Here is a 23,200-nt window from a genome sequence, read left to right as displayed (position 1 = left end):
CCATTCCATTCCCATTCTTTCTTCTTCATAGATTTACTTCATTCCCAATGCATAGTCCCTCTTGAGTGTTGAGTTAATTTGCTGTCAACCTCTGTATGTCCAGTTCCTCCCAACTTTTCAGCTGCTACCAGCATGATTGAGCTCCTTTTCCAATAAATTTAATAAGACTGGGTTTAACCACTGGTCCCTGTGGTAACCTTGCTGGGCCCTTCCCCACAAATCAAAGTGTAGCCATTTGTGAGTGAGCCTTGGGTTTTGGGATAAGAGTTGGTCCTCAGCCCCTCCCCAAGTAATATAGCCTAGGAAAACCCTTCCAAAATGTGAATGTGCGAAGCTGGCAGGAAACGTTTGCAGCCAGCAATGTACTTGGCAAAGAAAGTGACTTTTTTCCCCTCTTCTTTCTGATGGATGATGTAAAACCAAGCTGTGGTTTCTCTGAGTCCATATAATTCTTTTTAACCTTTTTTTTCTCCTTTACCGTGTGCTTGCAAACTGTTCTCGGCCTGTGGCTGCTGGTGAGCTGTGACTTTCTCGTGGCCTTCTCCACAGACTGGAATTTTTTCCTTTGACAATGAGATTTCTCTCTTCAGTGACAGGCACAGCTCTGGGGACTGGTGTCCTATAACATGCACTCAATGAATTCTACCCCACGCAGTTTCTGTTTAAACCCTTCCCTCTGGTGTCCAAAATCAGTGGTGTTGGGGCTCTGGCAGGTTTCTAATGCTTTCACTTTCCATTTTTCCTGCAGGATAATATCGCAGAGAGGACGTGCTGCAAGGTCCCCTGCAAGTGCTCAGGACAGAGAGGGGACAGAGGTGTGCCAGGCCCTATAGGACCAAAGGTAGGTCACTTCATCTGGGGATGAAGGGTCCCTGTGCACAGGTGCCTGGTGGTGACGTGCAGGTCGTGTAGTTGCAGTGCATGATGTTAATTGGGAGATCAGCTTCATTTACTCCCCGCATTTGAGAACTGACCTTGGGACATACAGAGCAATTGAGGGCTGCTCTTCTTCCCTTTCCCCACAGCCTCAGTGCTGCAAAACATCCAAGAGGGCAGGAATAAATGTCTGGAAAGATAGGGTGAAATATCCTGTGAAGCAAATTAGGGACATCAAAAGGAGATTATATCTCTCCAAGCAGTTACTTTGTGCTTATCTAGGGAAATCTTGAATATCAATCACAGAACTATGAAGGAAATTCACAATTTTGTTTTTTATCTTCTAGGGTGTCACAGGGGATCTTGGCTACGGAGGCTACCCTGGTGATGAAGGAGGACCGGTGAGTGACTGCCCCTGTTCAAATGGGGATCTCACCATAGTCAAGTGTTTGGAGGTGTTTCCACTAAATGAAAAGACTCCGAATTTTTTCTGCTGGGAATGTGGTTGTGGGTTAGAAGAGACAGCAGAATTCTGAGTTTCCCACACCTGACATGCTGAGTTGCTGGTCCCAGATTCTCCCAAGAGAAAATCAGTAGGGAGCTTCTTGAGAGCTGGAGAAGGATGATGGGGAAATAACTCCCATTATTTGATGTCACCCATCTCTGTGCTATTCCCTAAGGCAAATAAAATCCTCAACTTCATCAAATCTGCAGCCTATGCCAAAGTTATCCATACCACCTGCAGCTGAAAGATTTGAGTTAGTCCAAAAGTGGAACCAAGAGTGATGTTCCTATCCCTCACACGGCAGACAACGTGAATCCCGTGAACTCTTACTAACACTCTTCATCCAAACTATGCATGAATCCCACGTCAGCCCTGGAATAAACATCCCTCCATGCATCACTCCCAAGGGCTGAAGCCAAGGCCAAGGGGCTGACAGTGCTTGTGGCTTTTCCAACAGTGCAGGCAGGGGCCAAAGGCAATGTTTTCCTGGGGCTTGAAGGTCAGGACGGGATTAGACATCTGTGCAGAACTCTGAGAGCTTCTTCTTGTCATTTTAGTTTTGAAAGAGTGGTTTCACAAAGCTCTTTCACAGCTGAGGGACTGGGAAGGATGTTTCTCTCTCAATGATGAAGACTTGCAGTTGGTCTCTACGTGAGGAAGGCTGTGGGCAAGAGACGGTGGGGTTGCCAGGCAAAACCTGCTGCTCCTGTGCCTCCAAGCTACCTCCTGTGACAGATAACCACAGCAAAAGGCTTAGCAGGCAGCTCCTGACTGTTGTTTTTCCCCTCTATGCACCAGGGTGAGCGTGGACCACCGGGTGTGAATGGGACACAAGGTTTCCAGGGATGCCCTGGGCACAGAGGAACAAAGGTAGGTGTGGAATAAGCCTGCACAGAGCAGACCCAGAGTTCAGCGGGTGGGAGTCCCCCAGGGGTAATTCCTGCTGCTTCAGGAGCTCACACAACCATGTGCCCTTGAGTGGTTGTGTCCACCTGGCCAGGCACCAGGGTTTTCAGAGGCTGTTTTGGCTTTGGTGCTGCTATGAAGAACAAAAAGGCAGCCCAGAGACCCAGGCTCAACCCACAGACAAGGATGATCTATCTTCTGTAGTCTGGCTCTGGGGGAAAGATTTGGGAAGAGATGGATGTGCGTGTCTTGGCACAGGGCTGGGACAGTGAGTGGGTGGAACTCTGCTGCTGGGGAAGAGGGAGACAAGTGAGCCATGGCTGAGGAACCTTGAGCTAATGGTCCAGGACAGCAGCTGCACCCCAAGCCAGAAAAGGTGGTGAAACATATAATGTTTATGGGAAGTAGTGAAATTAAGGGGATGTTTCCTACCATTTGCTCTCACCACATGATCCTCTGGCAGAGATAAGAGGAATGCATGAACCAAGCCCATTAGCTGAGATACTGAGTCTTGTTAAAAATCTGTTCAGCCTTGGACAAAGGCACTAGGACTGGGTCTGGATTAACATAAAAATGGGTGCAGGGAGAAACTAAAAGTCAGTTTGTCAGTCAGTCAGAAGGAAGAGTTGTGGCAAGGAGTGAGATATTTTATTGGATCAGCTGGATTAACCCCCATGCCCCACATATTTTGTCTTGGCACAAGTGCTGGGGAGGCAGCTGAAGACAAACATTGACATAAGAAAAACTAGGGAAAGTCCTGTCCTGGTTGTAGCTCTGGGTCTGACACCAAACCCAGCCCTCTTTCTCCACTGCTTCCTATGGCAGTGAGCTGAACAAAAGTGGAATAACACTCTTTTCTATCTCCTTAGGGTTCTCGGGGATTCCCAGGAGAGAAGGTAGGGAGCTATTCCCTCATGCCACAGCAGCGAGCGTGAGTGTGTGGCACATCAATATCCCCCGCCTTGTTCCCCCTTCCTCTCAGTCAGCATTTGCTTCTTGCCTCCCTTCCACAGGGTGAACTGGGAGAAATGGGTCTGGATGGCATTGATGGAGAAGAGGTCAGTAATTTTAATTGTTTTTCTCTTAATGACTTGATGCTTCAGTGAAGTATCTAGAAAGCACCTTGGAAGTGGCAAATATTCTAAAATATTTTTCTGTTCTTTTAGGGAGACAAGGGTTTGCCTGGCTCCTCTGGAGAGAAGGGATATTCTGGCAGGAGGGTAGGCTTTGATCTCTTTTATAGTGAGGCTAAATGATGCTGTAGAGGTGGATTTGAGCCAAGGGAGGGAGGAAAGCCATCGTGCTCCCCTCAGGGCTGAGGGCTGGGCAGAGATGTTTTCAACAAGCAAGAGCTGCTCCTCCTAACTCTCCATCTCTTCCCACAGGGAGATAAGGGAGTTAAGGGTGAACGAGGGGAACGAGGTGACCGTGGGCTCCGTGGAGATCCGGTAAATATTGCTAAGGAATCTTCTTCATTTTCCACCCACTTTCCACTGATCCTGGAGTCATCAGAGAGGGTAGCTCTGGCTTATTAAATGCTGTTTCACAGTGGCAGGTCCCATGACAGAGCAAGGACTCAGAAGTGACACATAGATACCATGTTATACCAACCCATCAATCTCTGCTTCACCATATTAAATTCCCCTTCCTCATCTTCTTCAATATTACTTCTCAGTTGAAAAGCTGTGTCTGGCTGAAAACAGCTGAAATACTTAATCTATTTCAGTCAAAAAGGGGGAAAAAAAGGGAAAAGTTGGTTCTCAGCTCTAGCAGAGAACTCTCAGTTTATGAGATTTGATTTTCATGCTCCACTTACACAGGTGTTTCTCATTGCTCTGTTGCTTTCAGGGAGATTCAGGAGCTGATAATACTCAACGGGGCCCCAGAGGACAAAAGGGTGAAATTGGACCAATGGTAAATTTTTTTTGTTGTCTTGTGTTGTTTTTTGGGTTTTACAACAGAACGAGCCAGAGAAAGGGAGAAAAAAGGATGCTGCCAAAAAGATGCAAGTTCCTTAATCTCATTGTGCCTTGTCAGATGGAATATTTTTTTCCACTAGAAAATGTTGTTGGTTTGCAACCAAAACTTTCTCTGGGAAGATGTCAGTTTAGGAGATGTTTTGTGTTAAAAAGCACCTTTAAAAAAATTATTATTATTTTACAATGCGTTTTTGGGATATTGCCTCTAAAAATAACTTTGTACTTGGAAATTACCTTTGTATGTTCTCATGGGTCATATACAAAAGCAGAGAACTGATTAGATTACATCAAATCTAAACCTCCTGATTCACCTTTGCAAGAAAAAAAAAACAAACCACAAGTTCCTTGGAAAATTGCAAAACCCATCTGTTTTCACATCAGCTCACAATAAAAAATGTGTCTTAAATTGTCAGAAGGCATTTCCCAAAGAACAGGAATGTTGATCTCTGCTGGCTCAGAAACTTGATGGAAATTCTCTGTGAGTTAGAAGGATTCCCACCAAAGGCAGGACTATTAAATTGTGTGAAAGCATGAAAGGAGACATTTTTTGAGATCTGAATCTATTTTCCCAGTGCCTGCTCATCTCAGGGCTCTCACTTGAGTTTTGTTTTTCCCTTAGGGAGATCCTGGACCGGCAGGGCCAGAGGGCCCAGATGGTGAAGTGGGGAGGAGGGTGAGTTGCCAGACCTCCAGTCAGCAAGGCCCAGGCTTAGATTGACCATAACTTTTCCTTCCTTTCCATGTATTTTGTTTCACAGACATCAGGAATTCAACTTAAAAACCTAATAAGCCACCCCCCAAAAAAAGACAAAAATCTCAAAAGGAAGATGCCTCATGGCTTCCTGGCTTGCTGTAGAGACTTCAAAAGTAAAATTTATTCCCATGCAAATAACTCAGAGCTCAGATTAGAGGAGCTACACATGATTTATATTTAACGCCAGGTTGGATGGTGCTTGGAACAACCTGGTCTAGTGGAAGGTGTCCTTGCCCATGGCAGGAGGTTGGAATGAGATGGTCTTGAAGGTCCCTTCCAACCCAAACCAGTCTGTGATTCCATGATATGCATCTGCATTTGGCTGCTGGTTTTGGAAAGGCACAAGTGGAGCTTGAGCTGGGATGTGTTCCCTGTTGTGTGTCCCTCCTGTCCCAGGGATGGTGACACACTCCTGACATGCATGAGGGAGCAGCTCACCTATATGGGGGATGTGAGGAGGGAAAAAACATGCCCAAGTCTGATTTAAGAGATCTGACCATGTGGATTTCCCTTTGCCCCCTGTAGTTTAAAACAGCCAAATGTTAATTTTTGGACTATGAGAAGCATTGATAAGAAGCATTTATCTAAAAGCAATAGGGGAAGGTGTGCTTACATATTAGATCAACAAACCTCATTGTTCCTCCATTTGCAGGGCATGGCAGGACGAAGGGGGCCCATAGGAGTAAAGGTAGGTGGTGATGGGACAACACATGGGGCTCCTGCCACACCATGGGCCAGGCAGCCTCAGCACCCAGAGGGATTTGCCAAGAGAAGGCACATGCAGGCTTTGCTTGTTCCCCTCTGCCTCCTCTCTCCTCCAAATTTCCCAACTCCTCCTCCTCCTCCTCAGGCTCATCTCTCTGTGTGCTCTTTGCTGGACTTGGTGCAGAACCAGCTGTCCACGTGCCTGCCTGTCTCCCACAGTATTCCCTGGCTGGATGTTTTGTCCCCGTGTGCTGCTGGAGCAGTGTAACAGGGCCAAGGCATGATGGCTGATGGCTATCGATTGCAGGAGGCAAATTGCCCCTGCAATGGGGCAATCACTGTGCTTATTGTCTGCTATCACCATATCTTGGTGATAAAAACCCAAGGAAAAAGCCCAGCTGAAAATCCATTCTTCCCTGCTCTTTGTGCAGCTGTGGATACCCTGATCTCCCCTTTCCCTTCCCATGGTGCTGACCACATCCTCCCATGTTAACCTGCACTGTGCTTTTTTATCCTTCCAGGGCACCAAGGGCTCGCCTGGTCAGCCAGGGCCAGCTGGAGAACAAGGCATGCGAGGGCCACAGGTCAGTGAGCTCCCAGCAGAGGAAAGGCCTTGCCTCATGATGATGTGGTGTTACTTCATCACAGCCACTTCCCCAGAGAGTCTCACCCACAAAGACTGTTGGGATTTGGGTATTTTTGGGTGAGCTGTGACCTGGCTATCCTGCCAGCCACTGTGTTCACACCAACCGAGGTGTGACGTGTTTGCAAAGCATCCCTCAGACACTGCAGCACTCACTTCCCTTTGGGTCTTGGTGTGTTTGTGCCCACGTGTGCTGACGACCTCTCTTTTCTTCCCACACAGGGTCCCCCTGGCCAGGTTGGCACACCAGGCATCAGAGGAGAGCAGGGTGTCCCTGGACCCAGGGTAAGTCTGCTGCTTCCCAGACATTGGCCCAACTATGCTATTGCTATTCCAATGTGTCTTTACATTCCCCTCTCCTAGGGCTCCAGCTCTGTTCCACCCCCTTTTAACACTCTCTTCTAGCATGATTCTCCTCTCAGCTTATGCTTAAGACTTCTTGATCAAGAGTTACAGAAGAAAAAGAGCTAAAAGCAACCACAGAGGGGTCAGACTTTCAGTGTTTGGCCCATTATTGGAATTTTAGTTAAAGAGTATTCTTGAGTGATTGGTGGGGATCTCTGTGATGTTTCATCCTCTGAAGCCAGAGCTTGACCATCTCACATGCCTGCAGGGGCCAGCCCATGTATTTATTTCTCCCTCTTGCTGCATTCCTCAGCCATTTGGCATAAAGCCATATTGCATTTCCCCACCCCCAGCATGATTTTCCCCCTCTTGCTTTCCTGTGGGTGCTTTCTTAGGGACAATATAAATTGCTGCTGACATTTGCATTGAATTGAGCCAGACCTCCAGCTCTTCCCAAACATGAAGCAGACTTCTGAATTTCCTGAGGTGTTTTGAGAGACACCAGCCTGACTAGTCATACATGATTTCTCTGGTCATCCACTTCCCTATTCCTGGCCCCTGAGCTTTTTTGAATGTTGCCAATATGCCTGTCCTGATTTCCATTCCAGGCAGGGAGTGGACCCCCAGGACCCCCAGGAGAACGTGGCAGGATTGGTCCCCTGGGAAGAAAGGTATGTCTTCAGGAGCACTGGGCACCAGCAACTAAAGCTGCATCAAAAAGCTGCTGGATTTTGCATGGGCTTGAAGAAATAGAGGAGATAAACCTCTTGGGCTTTCACAGTGCGGATAAAAGCAGCTCTGTGCTCATTGTCTCATTAGACTCCCATTTCAGTGAACAGAAAGGCAAAAGTAACTGAGCAACTGAGATCCCGAATCAACATTCCTGAGCAGATTCTCAGAAAATGCCCATGTGGGAAGGTTTTATCTTTCCTGAAATCACCAAAGATCCCACAAAAGAGCATGTACATGACAGTATTTCGGGCTGTGTAGGTCCACTCATGCCTTTCTGCCACGTGCAGGGTTGCAGGTTGCTATGTGAGAAGAAACCAGTGTTGATGGGGTGGGAAGGGCTCAGAGCAGCCTGGAGTTCTAGCACATGCTTTAACAGATGCTCTTCTTTTTAGGGTGAGCCTGGAAACCCTGGACCCAAAGGGCCGAACGGACAGCCGGGCCCACGAGGAGAGATGGTGAGTGTGCTCATGCTCTCACACCTCTAAGGACACTTAAGGAACTTCAAGGAACATTTAAGAGTTTCACAAAGGCCTGTGGCTTCAGTGGTTTCTGTCTACTGGTGCTGTTGGACCTGTGGGGTTTAAGTTGTTTATATATGACGTATCATTTACGTATTAATGACTCTGGCTTTTCAATTTCAGGGTGATGATGGACGAGATGGAATTGGTGGCCCGGGTCCTAAAGGCAGGAAGGTAGGTGTATGCTCAGCATTCCCACCTCCTCAACAAGGACAAGGAAGCAGCCAAGATCTCCAGCGCAGATGGATGAGGGTATTTTCTAGAACATATCCAAATTAACCTTTCTGTTGTTTCAGGGAGAACGTGGCTTTGTAGGTTATGCAGGGCCAAAGGTAGGTGCAGCCCATGAGCTGTGCATTTATTTTCCAAGCCATTTTCCATGGGCCTGTGCAGGTTTAGAGCTGCTGTTTGTGGTTTTCCCCTCCTAGGGAGGACCTGGTGACCGTGGTGTCGCTGGAGGCCCCGGCCCCAAAGGAAACAGAGGTCGCAGAGTAAGTTGGACAATTTTACAAATTTTCCCTTCTGCATGAATGCCCTGATAGATGGACACACCTTTTCCTCAAAGTGCTCCTGGGAGTATTCCTCATGGAGAGGACTTCTTTGCTCTCTCTTTCTAGGGAAATGCAGGAGTACCTGGGGCACCTGGTCAGAAAGGAGAGATTGGATACCCTGGGCCATCTGTAAGTGTCCATTGCATTGCTGCTTGGCTTCATGTAATGGTGCCTGTGGGTGCCAGGCATTGAAAAATAAGTCCATCACTGTCTCCTGCTGAATTCAAGTTGGGGAAATCCCTCTGTATTTGTCTGGGATGTGTCTCTATAAATTTTTAAGCAGCTGTTTATCACTGACAAATATTTACCCTTCCTCAAACCAAAGGAAGAAGTCAAGAGGCATGCTTTTACCAGGCATTAGGAATTCCCCATGGCAATATGTCCCTTAAAATTCCTTCTAGGAGATTCTCATCTCTTTATCATTCACCACCCCACACAGAATATGGGCCATGACCAAATCTGGCTGGAACAAGGCTCCCTAGAAAGGTCAAGATGAACCTGGAGCATTGTAACTCATTGAATGGTCTGTGTTGGAAGGGATCTTAAAGACCTTCCAGTTCCAACCTCCATTTAGGGTTTGGCCTCAGCTAGGTTTACTCCTCACACAGAAGAGCCCTGCACTCTGCTGTTGGAAACACAGCTGAAAACAGACAGATTTTCCCTTGGCTCCTGCATGACCCATGGCTTGGCAGTTATCCTGACAGGGTTCATAAGGCACCCTGGAGATACACTTTGCACTCAGTACACTCAACTTCTCTTCATTCTTTGAAACAGGGCCTTAAAGGCGAGAAAGGAGAATCCAGAGATGTAAGTGTGGCATAATTTTTCTCCTGTTTTGGAACACCCTTGAGTTGGCTGTGTGACATATCTCTTTCCCCCCCTTTCTTTACTTCCTAAAGCAATGTGCGCTGGTGCGGAACATCAAAGACAAATGCCGTGAGTACCTCCTCAGTGCTTTGCTAAGCCCCTCTCTCTACCCTTATTTGCCCATCATGTTATGTTGGATGGCACTGACCAAGCTGTTTTTTTCTTTCCATCTTTTCCACAGCTTGCTGCTATGGTAAGTCTCATTCAGTCCTTTAAACCCCAGGGTGGCTGCATGTCACAATTATTGCTCTCCCCACATATGAATTATTTACCCCTGATGAGGACGCACTCCTTGAATCCTGACAGCTGTTTGAGGCATGATTTGTTCCTGATGCACATTCCCAACAGGTCCCAAGGAGTGCCCTGTCTTCCCAACTGAGCTGGCCTTCGCTATTGACACCTCCTCGGGTGTTGTGAGGGAGGTTTTCAACAGGATGAAGCAAACCGTGCTCAGAGTGGTCAACAACTTAACCATCGCCGAGAGCAACTGTCCCCGGGGGGCACGGGTGGCTCTGGTCACCTACAACAACGAGGTCACCACCGAGATCCGCTTTGCTGATGCCAGGAAGAAATCCAGCCTCCTCCAGCAGATCCAAAACTTCCAGGCAACCCTGACCACGAAGCCACGCAGTCTGGAGACCGCCATGTCCTTCGTGGCCAGGAATACCTTCAAGCGTGCCCGCAGTGGCTTTCTGATGAGGAAGGTGGCTGTCTTCTTCAGCAACGGGGACACGAGGGCGTCCCCTCAGCTCAACGATGCTGTGCTGAAGCTCTACGACGCCGGGGTTGTGCCGGTGTTCCTCACCAGCAGGCAGGATGCTGTTCTTGCCAGAGCTCTGGAGGTTGGAGTCTTTCCCCCTTTCTTTATTTTCTGTTCATGCCCTTGGTCTGATTTCATGGTGTTGGATGCCACAAGCAACGCTTGGCTTTCATGGGCCTCTCAATTGTGGAAGAGAGTATTGCTGGCCAAACACATCCATCCATTAGGAGAGAAACCCTAATTCCATAATCACCACAACACATGCTGGGAAATGCTAGTGAGACTCTCAGGAGTTCACTCTTTTCCTAGGCCATGGCTCCAGGGTGCCAAGTGTGGGATGAAACAGAAGGAAAATTATGACAGAAAGGGAAGGTGAGAGTACATTAACTTTGTTGGCAGAGGGAGAGTGGACAGGCAGAGATTGAAAGCCACAAAAAAGCCCCAGATAAACTCACTGAGCACTGGTTCAAGTGGTCCCTTTTGGAGTTTATGACTCTAAACTGATACCGAGGACACTAGGCTCCTCCAAAAGGGATCCACTGAGAGCATTGTGCTGAGCAGAGAATCCCTCAGAGCTGTGTGTTGCCCTGCCCTCCTCTGAGCTGAGAGCAACAGAAGGCAGCGTTACTGACTCTGTGTGTTTCTGTTTCCATCTCACCAGATCAATAACACAGCGGTTGGCCACGCCATTGTTCTTCCAACCAGCGGCGCTCAGCTGAATCAAACCATTCAGAGGCTTTTGACTTGTCACATTTGTTTGGGTAAAGCTTCCAGTTTCTCCTCTAGACAGTTCCAAATCCTTCTGGCCACACAGCAGTCGGTTGTAAGAAGGGAAGCCCAACTTGGGAGTTGGCCCTTTTGTTGGTGGCTACAAGGGATTGTTGGGTTGAGCAGAAAACAATGGCATTGTGAATGGGGTTCGCTGGGCGTTCTCTACTTTGTAAGGAGAATCTCCTTTTTTGTCTGGATGCCACTTTTATAGCCCAAATACTGATAGCTAAGTGCTGTAAAAGATGGCCTTCTGCCACTTTTGACAGTGTGCTTCAGGGATCCCCTTGGACAAAGGAGCACATAAAAAAATGCTGAACACACTGCTGAATGTGTTGTGGGATGAAATTACTTAGGTATCAAGCAGTGGACCAGTGAATGTCCAGGGCTTGATGGTATTCCATGTGACACAAGAGATGTTTACAGTGATGAGGGAGAGTTGTGTTTGGGTCCTGCAGGTGAAACCACCCCCTGTGTTTTTTCCCTAGATGTGTGTGACCCCCATCCCAGCTGTGTTGGAACTGGCCAGAGACCTGCATTCCGAGACAGAAGGGCAGCCCCCACAGATGTGGACTCAGACATAGCCTTCATCCTGGACAGCTCCGAGTCCACCACCCCTCTGCAGTTCAGTGAGATGAGGAAGTACATTTCCCACATTGTAACCAACCTGGAAATCAGCTCAGAGCCAAAAGTGTCCCAGCACCACGCCAGAGTGGCCGTTCTCCAGCAAGCTCCTTATGAACACGAAACCAACTCAAGCTTCCCACCAGTAAAAACTGAGTTCTCACTAACTGATTATGCATCCAAAGAGAAGATCATTAATTACCTCCACAACCAAATGACCCAGCTTCATGGCACGAGGGCTCTGGGAAGTGCAATTGAACACACAATCGCTCATGTCTTTGAAAGTGCACCGAGCCCTCGGGACCTAAAAGTCATAGTTCTGATGATGACTGGAAAAGTGAACAAAAAAGAACTTGAGCACCTGGAGAGGGTTGTCATCAATGCAAAATGCAAAGGGTACTTCTTTGTCATCTTGGGCATCGGCAGGAAGGTGAATGCCAAGAATATCTACAGCCTTGCCAGCGAGCCAAATGACGTGTTCTTCAAGCTGGTTGATAAACCAGGAGAGCTCCATGAAGAGCCCTTGATGCGTTTTGGGACGCTGCTGCCATCCTTTATCAGAAGTAAGTGTAACATCCTGCAGCCCAAGTGTCATGGAAGGGGCAACACGTAGCCTCTGAAAGGTTTTGAGCAGCAGGACCCACTGAAGTTAGTATCTTTTTGATGGTTTGTACAGTTTGGTGCAATTTGGGCTGCTCATAATTACCTAGTTGAGTATGTCTGGGTTTTGTTCACTTTGGCTTCCCCGTCACCTTCCATTTTGATCCACCAAGTAGAGTTTGCACTTCAGTGTGCTTTGCTTTCATCTCCATGGGCTCACCTGATCTCATCCCACCGGGCCTGCCTCTCCCATAGGTCCTGCTGAGGCCCTTTGCAGCACTTCCTTGGAGCTCCTTGAACAGACAGCAGATCTTTCTTCCCAACTTCAGCATAAACATCATGTCCAGCAGGCCCTTGGCTGGCTCAGGCTGAGATCTGGAGTTTCTCTATGCAAATTGAAGGACCAGATGTACAGGATTCTTTGCTCAGGGATAAACAAACCTGCTGTATTTGGGATATGCTGGCTGTGCTGCAAAAATCTACATCTCAGCTTTGCTAGAGAACCCAGGCTAGACCTCCAGCTGCCACAGATCCTAAACATACCCATCCAGCAAGGATAAGAATTAGACCTCTTCTAGGAAATCTGGGTTTTAGCAAAAATTCTTGAAAATCAGATTAGTGGGCTGATATACCACAGGTTCAGGAATGTCTTGCACCAAATAGGAAGCAAACATCTAGAAATAAATGTTTAGGTTATATCAGTTTGCTTTTCCCATTTACTGCTTACAGCAGTCCTAGAAACTCCTACCTCTTGAAAAAATAACATTACCTATGTGGTTGGAAGTGCCCTCTTACAAGAAATGTGTTTATAAGTGACAGACTCAGGCAAACAACCCTCTTGTAGTTAAGGCCCTCATGTTTGTAAACTGGAATAACAAATCTTCCAGCCCAGGATGTTGCAGTAACCAAACATCAAGCAAGAATAGGAAAGTCATTTTGTTTGTTTGTTTGTTTGTTTTTAAATTAATAGGAAATAAATGTAATGTGTTGGTAGCAGGTATCCACCATCCTCAACTCCAGTATTTAATATCTCTCTCTGTCTCCAGGTGAATTTGCTTTCTACCTGTCTCCAGAGATAAGGAAACAATGTGAGTGGCTCCAGAATGGTCAGCAAGTCCAGAGCCAGCACCCCGTGCTCATCGGACAGAAAGCAGTGTGAGTAATGCTTAGGGGAAAAGGAAAGAAAAAGGAACTTAACTTTCAAAAATCAGGATTATCTTTTAATTAGTATAATTTGAATAATATTTCAATTAACTTTACTGGTTCCTCCAGTGCTGTGTGAAAAGAGCAACAGAGATAGCTGCTAGAGAAGGGTGAGGTATATTTTTAAATTTGGGGTAAATTTCATATTTATATACGTATAAAAATATGAAGGAGGTATATGCTGACTTTGATCGTGTAGGTCGGGAATTCCAGAAATTATTATGAATTTGGGGCTTTCTACTCCAAGCATTATTTTTAGAGGCTGGGCTGCCCTGGGTTATCTGATACACAGCACCCATGGTAATATTTTCTGAAGAGAAGGGAAAGCTTGTGTCACCCAGACTCACTGCTGGCACAGAGCTGTCCTGGCTTTAGAAGGCCAAGCCCCTGGAAGTCAGGCATGCTACAGATCCATCTGCTGAGTTTGCCCTTATCAGAGAATCACAGAACAGTCTGGGTTGGAAGGAACCTTAAAGAACATCTTGTTCCAACCCCTTGCCACGGGCAGGGGCACCTTCCACTAGGAGCACTTTTCACTCCTCACTGTGGGCAAAGCTAAAGCTGGCAAAGACTCTTAACCTCAGGTGGGTTCTTGCCAATGGTTTCTACGTCAGCTCATCTCCACTTCCAAAATTCTGCTCAGATTCGTGGCTCCCAACGCGACTGCCAGCCAGACCTTCCCTGCCAGCACCACGGTCAGCGCAACCATCAGGCCGGCGGCGAGTGCCCACTCCAGAACCACTCCTGCCAGCACCACGGCCCAGACCAGAGCCCCCGAGACCTCCCCGGCCAGCTCCGTGGCCCAGGGGAACGCCACAGCCCAGGGAGCAGCCAGTGCCACCACCCACACCAAAGCCAGCGGCCGGGCCACCAGCAACACCACCGCGGCCGGCGGCCGGAGGAGACACAGCGGTATGTGAACTGTGGGCAGTGCCTCCCCCTAGGCTGAACCACAGCAGGCTGTGGCCCTTCTTGCCCCCTGAGAGGATTATTCCTGTGGGAAATATCACCCACAGGCCAAATTTCAGTTTTAGGTGTAAATGAGGAAGTCTGTGCTGAAGGCATTGTCAACTTGTGTTAAGAATTCTGTGCAAAATTGTTGCCCCCAGGTAAAACACGAGCAGGAACAATGCATCCAGGTATAGAGTGCTTCTCTATCTAGTGTGGCTCATTTATTTCCATGATTTCCTTGCAGCATCACCCCTTGGCCAAGTTTTGCTATTTATGATGGTTCATATGATGGCATTGTTTGAACTCTCAGCTAATAGGAATAGTTCATCAATCATCAGTGTGGAGATGTATTTGGGAATGCCAAGCCTCTTTCATGTGAGCACAGTTCATCCAAAGGGAGTTTCCCAGGTATTTTTGCAAGGGGGTTCAGGCAGATCTGCACTAGCTGAGCAAGGATCAAAGAATGTGTCCAAGCACAGGGAAGTTCATCCAGTCACTGATGGCAAGTCCCTGCATAAATAATAAAAAGCAATAAATAAAAGCAATCAAGTTTTGAAAGGCTAATGCTTTCATCAGGTTGAGGGGAATAAACGTTCCTGGTGTTTCTTGTCCCACCAGTGCTTCAAGCAGTGTTTATAAAGGTCTCATCCAGGCAGAGCAGGAAAACCTTTCCATAACAACTTCCTTCACCTGTTAAGGTTATCATCCCTGGAAGTGTTCAAGACCAGGTTGGACAGGGCTTGGAGCAACCTGGTCTGGGGGAAGGTGTCCCTGCCCATCTTATGGGAGTTGGAATGAGATGGTCTGGAAGGTCCCTTCCAACCCAAACCAGTCTTTGGTTTTATGTTCAGTCTTGGGCAGGCTTGGCTTGAAGGTCTTCAGCAGCTCAGTGAATCCATTGCACCCTAGAGAAGGAAGGATCTGACTGGGCACTTTTACAGTTGTTGGGAAAGTGCTGGGAATTTCAAGCTGTGAGAATCTTGGAGAGGGGAAAAAAAAAGGATTTTGATTTGCTAGATTGCAGCAGATTATTAAAGATAAATAAACCACTTGGTGAATCATCTGAGCTATGTAAAACCAAGCCTCTCCTGCAGTGGCATTTGAGACAGCCAGGTACCAGCCTGGCTTGCACTTGCCATGGAAAAAAAATTCTGCAGCACTGAGGCACTTTTTCCTTGAGATCCTTCCCTCTTCATTCACTGCTTGGTGTCCCTTCTGATTCTGTCCTGCAGCCAAGACCCACGACATCCAGATCACAGATGTCACCGAGAGCAGTGCCAGGCTGCGCTGGGCCAGCCCCGAGCCGCACAGCACCTTTGATGTCACTGTCACCCTGGCACACGACCACTCCCTCGTGCAGAGGCAAAACCTGACTGGCACTGAGCACGTGGTCCGAGGGCTCAGGAGCGGGCAGAAATACGTCGTCGCCGTCACTGGCTACCAAAAATCCCAGCCCAAAGTAACCTACACAGGCTCATTCAGCACGAGTACGTGACTCCTAAAAACACGTGGGCAACAAAAAGTGGGAGGGAAAAAAAAAAAAGGGATTGGGAATCAGTTGGTACCAATAATCCCAGCCCTGGCTGTGCTATGTCGTCTCACCTCATGTCTGCCATCAGCAGCAGCAAATGAGACGTGGCAAATGTGTTTCTTTGAAAAATGGGAGTTTACACTTCAGTGGGGTTAAATCAGCACAGAATGTGGGATAATTAAAGGCAGTCCCAGAGTTGGTTTGTTACGTGCTGGAGGGTTTGTACATCAGTGCAGAAGGTCTGGGTGGAAGCCCAGCATGCACTACTGCAATTAGTAATGAGTCAAACTGGTAAACCCAGTCCAGCCCAATTTCAAAATAAGCAAGAAAAGCTTCTTCCCTAATAGCCATTCCCATAGCTACTGATCTGCTTCCCATACTATCCAGAAAAAGCCACAAAGAGGAGAGGAAACTGAAGGTTTGGATCCCTTGAGGATCCAAACTCCATGAGTGCAGATCCATCACCAAACTCTCTGGCATGGCCAAAAGTTGCTGTCTAAGACACAGCCAAGTTTTATTTTAATACAGTTGGCACAGGGGTGACTTGGCTTGGTGGTGTGAAGTTTGTGCTGGTCCTGACAGTGCCCCATATCTGGCTTCGTCTGGAATTTCCAAGACAATTCCAGTGCCCATGGAGAGCATTTCCTCTGGCTTCAGTGGGTTTGGACCAGTCCCTTACCTTTGCAAGCAATAAAGATGCCTACAAAAATATTGAGAAAAGACATCAGTGGGCAGAAGTAACATTTGCATGTGCTGAATTTGAGCTCCCGATGCCCAGGGAAGCTGCTTTTCCCATGGAATTAATCTTGAATGGGAATAAATGGAGTAGGCAGTGGTGGCAAGCTGTGACCTGGACACTGAGTAGGATTCTCCTCCTTAGCCACACCCAAACCATATACTAAAGAAAAGCAAATCCAGCCCTTCCTATGGCTGCAGACCCCTCCATGGAATTTTTTTCACAATCCTCACCATAGCTCCTAGGGGGATGTGAAGCCTTATGGGAGGAGTGTGGTCCAAGAGAGCCCTTGAGGGAACAAGAGAGTACAGATCCATCATGGATTGGCTCCCCTGGGGGGTGCCATTTCTATTCTGCCATCTGCAAGGCCAGGAGACCAAAGCTAAACTGGCTCCAGAGAGGCCACATCCAGCTCCTGAACCCCTGCCCTGTCCATGCTGTGGGGTGGGTGGGGACATCCAAAGCAGTCACATGGGGCCCTGAGGATGCTCCTCTGTGGATGAGCCCAAGCAGAGCCACTGGCTGGGGACAGAAGGTGATCCCATCCTGGCACAGCCGGGCAGCTGGGGATTGCTCATCCATCAGCTGCCTCCAATAAACATTTCTCATCTCTGTGTGCTGGGCTAAACAGATCCAGATCTGTCCCCAGTGCTGGAGCTGGGGCCAGGGAGTGAGTTGGTGGCTGCAGTGAGGATGCTGCTGCTGATGCCCTCCCCCTTGACTGACCCTCTGCCTCCTCTCCACAGAGACCCCAGGGCAGTCCCAGGTGTCCCTGGCCAACATGATGCTCAACACTGAGCCACTGGAAGGGCCTGAGAGTGGTGAGTGTGGGCCACGGGGGGATTGCTGGGCTGGGGGCTCTCAGTCCCACTAACACCAGGGGATCTGCAAGTGCTTGGCTCTGCAGAGCCAGCTGACCACGGCCTTGGTGACACCCTTGGCAGTCCGGGGGTCTCTGCCTCATTTCATGGCTTTGGGTGACATCAAGCTCATCACATCGGTGCTGTCACACTCAGTGTCACAACCCCTCCTCCAAGGACTGGAAGGGCTCTCAGCCTTCATGAAGCAGCACAGCCACTGCAGGCACAGCAACAATGGATCTGTCATCCAAAACTCATCCCTGAATCATCACTCCCATGTTTTCCTTCAAACATTTCGCTTGCACTGTGGCTCATTGTCTTCACAAAGCGGTGTGAGAGCACGGGGAAATGCTGCTGCTCAGTGTGTTCAGCCAGGAGCTGTGGAGATGCTGTTGAGCTCTGGCTGCTGGTGTTGAGTGGGATGAGCACGGATCTCATTCATGCCTGGCTGGTGGCACCACTGGAGCTTTGTGCAGCCAAGGGGCCAAGGGTTCGTGCAGGACCAACTCGTTTCACCTTCCTGCATGACCCTTCCTCATTCCCTTCCCATGTGCTCCTGCTCTTTTGGCCCCTCTCCCCGGCACTGACACCCCCCTCATCCCCCCTCGTTCCCACCAGGTGACAAGCACCCCCTGGCTATGTTTAACCCCTTGCTTAACCCCTTGGCACCAGCCCATGGGGAAATGTGGGCTTCTCCTGCTCCAGGGCAAAGGGATGTGCTGTGTGCTTGCTGTGCACTTCCACACAGACCTCTCCATCTCAGCTCCACTCGCTGGCCCACTTGCAGCAAATGCCTCCAGCTGAGGATTTATGGCAGCCAGCAATCTGGGGGGAGCATTCCCCAGGGATGCTAATCCAAAGGTTTTCAACAAGATAAAGGCTCTAAAGAGGGCAGGGAATTGGAGATGGGTTTAGCTGAGCCTCCTCTAGGTCATGGGAGACACCCATGTGTAAATCTTCCAAGAGACCTTTGAGGAAAGCCCACACTCTGCACTCCTTTTATAGGTAAAATAGCATGGATGGCCCAGCACAGCTAATAAAAACTCTGGGATTTGGTCCTAAATTATCATTTTTGGGACAGGAAAGGAACATATATTTAAGCCTTCATAGAGCCTTCACATATACCAGATGCAACTTGCTTTTAGAGATAAACACACTTAAGGACTAGAAGTTACTGCCAAGACAAAGAGCTTTGAAAAGAGAGTGGGGGGATTTGTGTGAGGGCTCAGTCCTGAGTGCACCAGTGGGAGCAAGGGGTTCCCACTACGTTACTCCAAAGATCTGGGGTTTGGATCTGTGACAAAACCAAGAGCAAGAAGAAGTAAAGTGGAGGCTGAGGAAGGTTTGCATCCAGCAAAGTAAGACAAAACACATGAGAGGGAAATGCCACCAGTCCTGAACCAGACTTTGTTTTCCCTTTTTTTCTCTTTTCAATCTCTTTGCTTTTCCAGCTTTTAACTCTCTCAGAATCACTTAACCTTTGCACCTTTTGCCATGCAGATTGGCCAGATCCTTGCTTGCTGGACTTTGACATGGGCATGCAGTGCAAGGACTATCAGATTGTGTGGTTCTTTGACTCCAAACACAAGTTCTGCAGCCAGGGTTGGTATGGTGGCTGTGGAGGTAATGCCAATAGATTTGAGACCGAAGCTGAGTGCAATAACAAATGCTTAAAGCCATGTAAGTACCCCATGAGGATTCACCCTTTTGCATTTTGTCCTATTGTCAAATGATGTTTGGATCAGAGAAAAAGCACCATTTAAAATCCAAACCCGTGCACTTTTTCCTCCTCCAGCAGCAGATGAGAAAGCCATGCAGCAGCCACCCCTTGAGAAAAGATTGTCATCAGGTAACACACCCCCCAAAAAATTAATCATCACAAACAAAGCAAATCCATTCTCTCACCTTGACCATTTCACAGCATGCATCCAAGCCTGTCCAACCCCACATCAAAAGTAGCACAGACTTAGTTTTCACTTGCTCCTTCACACGACCATGCCCTTCCATCTGCTTTGCATGAGCCAGTCACTTTGCATGTGTGTTGTCCCACTAGGACGTGCTGTGTTGGCACAGCCCGAGTGGCAAAGCTCACTGGGCTTCATGAGGGACCTGGGGCTGCTGAACTGGAGCATGGCATGGTCCCAAACCAGTTTGTGTTACCTCTGTGTGACCAAGAAGCGCCACCCCTCTGCTGCAATGCAGAGAATTCCCAGCATTTCACTGCCTGTAACCAAAGCACCTGATGGAAAGTGACTCCATGGGGCTCAGGCATTGCATGGAGTCGTTTTCCTTCATCACCAAAAGAGAAAAGTCAAGGTTGAGGGAGGAGCCTGCAGGAAAATGGTGATGCCCTCCTCTTCTCAAGGAGTTTCTGAGGTTAAGGGGTTATGTTTGCAGACCTCTTCAAGACCTGGGCAAGAAGAAGAGGCTTGAAATCACCTGTGTTAGTTCAGCAAGGGGTTGGGATGGGAGCAGAGCCCAGAAAATCCTTATCAGAGCAGCCTCCCCCTCCCAGAGGTGTTTTAGAACCCTTTGTGGAGCTGGGAGGGAAAGCAAGGAGTGAAGACAGCTCTGGTACCTAAAGGCAGGGCTTTAGTCCTTGCAGAGGCATGATGGGGTTTGAAAAGGCAAATTACAAACCCTTCCACATCATTTGACTTAGGCTCATTTTAGGATCCTTAAATCCTCAGTTTGGGAATTTTTGTCACTGGCAGCCCTGCAGAGATGCGGAGGCAAGGAGGGGGTGGCCACCACCAGCCACAGAAATGCCTGGGGTGGCCACAGGGGATTTCAAGGTGCTTTGGGGATGCAAATGGGCATAATGGATCCTCTGGCTGTAGTTTGAGCACTTTGTTGCCAGAGGAAGCAGCACACAGTTTCCCTGGGAGAGCAGGGAAGCCTCCCTGATGAGGTTTTCTTGGGAGGGTGCGTGTTCCTGCTAGCCCTGTCTCACAGGCCAGCCCCTTCTGATCACTGTCACATGCTTTGATGATGTTTCCAGCAACTGTTTCTGAGGCTAAAAGTGATATTTCATCAACTTGGCACTGCTCTGCCCCGGGCACAGAGTCAAGAAAAGCAGCCAAGGGGCCCTGGAGGGATGTTCAGGTCTCTGCCCGCTGTGCTCTGCTTGCTTTATTCCCTTTCCATTTTCTGCAAAGCCAGAGCTTGAATCCACATGGAAGATGGACACAGGAGTTCAGTGCAGCTCAGCTTTCAAGGTGCTGGGTGATGGCTCAGGCTCTGGGTTCAGCCCTCAGCAGGTGCAACAATGAGAAATGAGTTGAGCTCCCAAACCTTAAGGCACTTTGGGTGCAAAAACGTGCACCAGACCCACTTCTCTTTGGAGACATTTTAAATGCTGTAATCCCATTTAATTATGGACTTTTTATATATAATTTTTCATGTGTAGATGTGGAACATGAGGCATGGTTTAGTGGTGGGCTTGGCAGTGCTGGAGTAATGGTTGGGCTCAAGGGTCTTAGAGGACTTTTCCAACATTAATGATTCTATGGTTTTATTTTTTTATTGTTACTAACTTTTTTACCATGACAAAAGTAATTCTGAAGTGCAACTGAAGAGCCCAGACACATTTTCTCTGCAGGATGACTTAAAACCCTGTCTCTCCCCATCTTTTCAACTTGCTACAGCTTAAAACACATTCTAACTCCCTAGTTCTTACTCTCCATCAATCCTAGGAAATTTTTGGGTTACCTTTTGTTTAACTTCAGACTGAAAGAGGGGGAAATTAGGTTATATATGCAAAAGAAATTCTTCTGTTTTGATTAGTGTTTGGATTTTATTCCTGTGCAGGTTTGGGGTAGAGTAATTCCTGTGTTCACATCTGATGGATTTCAGCGTTTTGGAAGGTGGGGAAGAAAGGAGATGGGCTTTGGAAAAAGAAAATCTGAATATAAAAAAGGCAAAGAGCCTGCCTAAGGCCTGGGGAAGCTTTTGGCTGTAGGAGCCCAAAAGCAAAGCTGAACTGGAAGGTCAATACTGATTTCTGACTCCCCCTTTTCTGTGGTGCTTATGCTGTGCTGAGCAGAGGTGGCACAAGCTCCTTCTGCTTTCCTGTGAGAAGGGAGGTGCTTGACCTGATGGCAAATCAGTGGCTGATATCAGGTATTTTTAAAATTTTATTTTTAAAAAATTATTTGGCAATTTCATTTGCACACAATCCACGTGCTCTGCTGTTTTGTTCCTCGCTCACCCGGTGAAGGATGCGAGATGCCATGGGCAGCCTGTGGTGGACCCAGCAGCATCTTCCCACGGAAAATTTATCTTTTAAATGAAATCAGTCATTTTAGTGGTGCCAGTACTTCTTGCCTTGCAGCCCAGCCAGTCCTCTCCCAGTTCTGAGACCTGCCAACTCATTTCCAAGGGATCCAAGGGATTTGCAGACAACCACTGCCATGCAACACTCTTCCTTCATCGCTCCTGGATGCATGGCAGCAACACCGGAGACAAACAAACTTGTGCACCGGGGTTGGTGACCCCCAGGGAAAGAGGTTCTCTTTGCAAAGATGGGGATGGGATTTAGTCCCAGGAGATGTGCACAGCCTGAGCTGGGGATGCCCTTTCTCAGCTTGCATTCCAGCCCTGCCCTGCAGACGCACTCAGAAAAGGCTGTGCTTCACCCAGGAGCGCTACTGACCACGGCTGCTCCTGCTCTTTCCCGCAGTGCTGGACATCTGCCGGCTGCAGAAGGACGAGGGCACCTGCAGGAGCTTTGTGCTGAAGTGGTACTACGACCCCGAGACCAAGAGCTGCGCCCGCTTCTGGTACGGCGGCTGCGGCGGCAACGAGAACAGGTTCAACACGCAGAAAGAATGTGAAAAGCTCTGCGCCCCTGGTAAGAGGCACCAGCCAAATCCCTGGCACTCCCCCTCTGCTGCGTGGGGTTGGGCTCTGGCAGTTACCTCGTTTATCTTTCCTCAATGTCCTGCACCAAAGCCTGATTCATTCCTTCTTTCCCCACTAGGCACCATCAACCCCGGCGCGGTGACGACAATGGGGACATAGAGCTGGGGGCTGGCCAAAACTTACCTCTGAGACAGCATCACCTTTGCCACCTTGTCCCTATAGAAGCTAAGGGTATAGACAACCTTGCACTGTAATATTTCATGCTTTTAACTCCCAAGCAAACCCCGAGGAGAGGGTTTTGCTGCATGACCTATCAATATGGTGCTAAACTGTTTGTGGACTGAGTGCTACACGTGCCCGGGTTATATTGTATAGCTTCAACATTGCCAAATATTTACCTAAGTGCAGATTGTTATTGTCTCTCAACATGTCTCTAAATTAGTCCTTTTCCCCCCCAATTCTGGCTGTCTGCCTATCTAAGGCACCATAAAAATGAGTAAAAAAAAAAAAAACCAACATAATAATTTCACTGCAACTCGTTACCTGCTTGCTTTTATCCTTCTCATAACTGAGTGTAACTTTACAGGGGAAGCCTTTGTGTAAGAGAGTGGCTGATACTGATAAACAAGTGATTCCATTTTCACTCTTCCTCTTTTTTAAAATTTTTTTTCTCCTTTTGCTGGATTCGATCTCAGACTAGATCTCTTGTATGCATTTGTACCACATGTGGCCAACTGAACTAGCAAGGAAAAGGAAGCAAAGTTTCCAAATGCAAATGCACTGCTGGGACCAAGGCCTCAGTTAACAAATCTTTAAATTGTGGTGTAGGATGCCTCTGGCATTCTTCTGATGTTGTATGTTTTATAAAATACAAAGCAAAGCAGTTTGGGAAGGGGGAGCAGCGGGAGGGAGGGGGGTTTTAT

The 23,200-nt window shown here is 48.1% G+C and overlaps 1 protein-coding gene across 1 annotated transcript in view; it reads left to right on the top strand.

The window, feature by feature from the left end:
• COL6A3 (collagen type VI alpha 3 chain) overlaps positions 1-22,914 on the top strand; it is a 58,350-nt gene extending 35,436 nt beyond the window's left edge. Inside the window, exons 15-46 of the mRNA XM_085585592.1 lie at positions 749-841; positions 1,224-1,277; positions 2,180-2,251; positions 3,157-3,183; positions 3,301-3,345; positions 3,454-3,507; positions 3,673-3,735; positions 4,136-4,201; positions 4,886-4,939; positions 5,673-5,708; positions 6,247-6,309; positions 6,591-6,653; positions 7,322-7,384; positions 7,838-7,900; positions 8,087-8,137; positions 8,260-8,295; positions 8,392-8,454; positions 8,581-8,643; positions 9,289-9,321; positions 9,414-9,450; positions 9,563-9,574; positions 9,730-10,223; positions 10,803-10,902; positions 11,398-12,096; positions 13,180-13,288; positions 13,980-14,248; positions 15,520-15,774; positions 17,301-17,375; positions 18,915-19,094; positions 19,210-19,263; positions 22,096-22,266; positions 22,396-22,914. Of these exons, the coding sequence (XP_085441718.1) occupies positions 749-841; positions 1,224-1,277; positions 2,180-2,251; positions 3,157-3,183; positions 3,301-3,345; positions 3,454-3,507; positions 3,673-3,735; positions 4,136-4,201; positions 4,886-4,939; positions 5,673-5,708; positions 6,247-6,309; positions 6,591-6,653; positions 7,322-7,384; positions 7,838-7,900; positions 8,087-8,137; positions 8,260-8,295; positions 8,392-8,454; positions 8,581-8,643; positions 9,289-9,321; positions 9,414-9,450; positions 9,563-9,574; positions 9,730-10,223; positions 10,803-10,902; positions 11,398-12,096; positions 13,180-13,288; positions 13,980-14,248; positions 15,520-15,774; positions 17,301-17,375; positions 18,915-19,094; positions 19,210-19,263; positions 22,096-22,266; positions 22,396-22,436 (3,558 nt within the window). The 3' untranslated portion in view covers positions 22,437-22,914. The remainder of the gene's footprint in view (positions 1-748; positions 842-1,223; positions 1,278-2,179; positions 2,252-3,156; positions 3,184-3,300; positions 3,346-3,453; positions 3,508-3,672; positions 3,736-4,135; positions 4,202-4,885; positions 4,940-5,672; positions 5,709-6,246; positions 6,310-6,590; positions 6,654-7,321; positions 7,385-7,837; positions 7,901-8,086; positions 8,138-8,259; positions 8,296-8,391; positions 8,455-8,580; positions 8,644-9,288; positions 9,322-9,413; positions 9,451-9,562; positions 9,575-9,729; positions 10,224-10,802; positions 10,903-11,397; positions 12,097-13,179; positions 13,289-13,979; positions 14,249-15,519; positions 15,775-17,300; positions 17,376-18,914; positions 19,095-19,209; positions 19,264-22,095; positions 22,267-22,395) is intronic.
• Positions 22,915-23,200: the final 286 nt, after the last annotated feature.

This window comes from Lonchura striata, chromosome 7, assembly GCF_050655825.1.
Source record: "Lonchura striata isolate lonStrDom1 chromosome 7, ASM5065582v1, whole genome shotgun sequence".
Taxonomy (NCBI): Eukaryota; Metazoa; Chordata; class Aves; order Passeriformes; family Estrildidae; genus Lonchura; species Lonchura striata.
The sequence above is the reverse complement of the archived record's forward strand: the minus strand, read 5'-3'. Positions and strand labels throughout refer to the sequence as shown.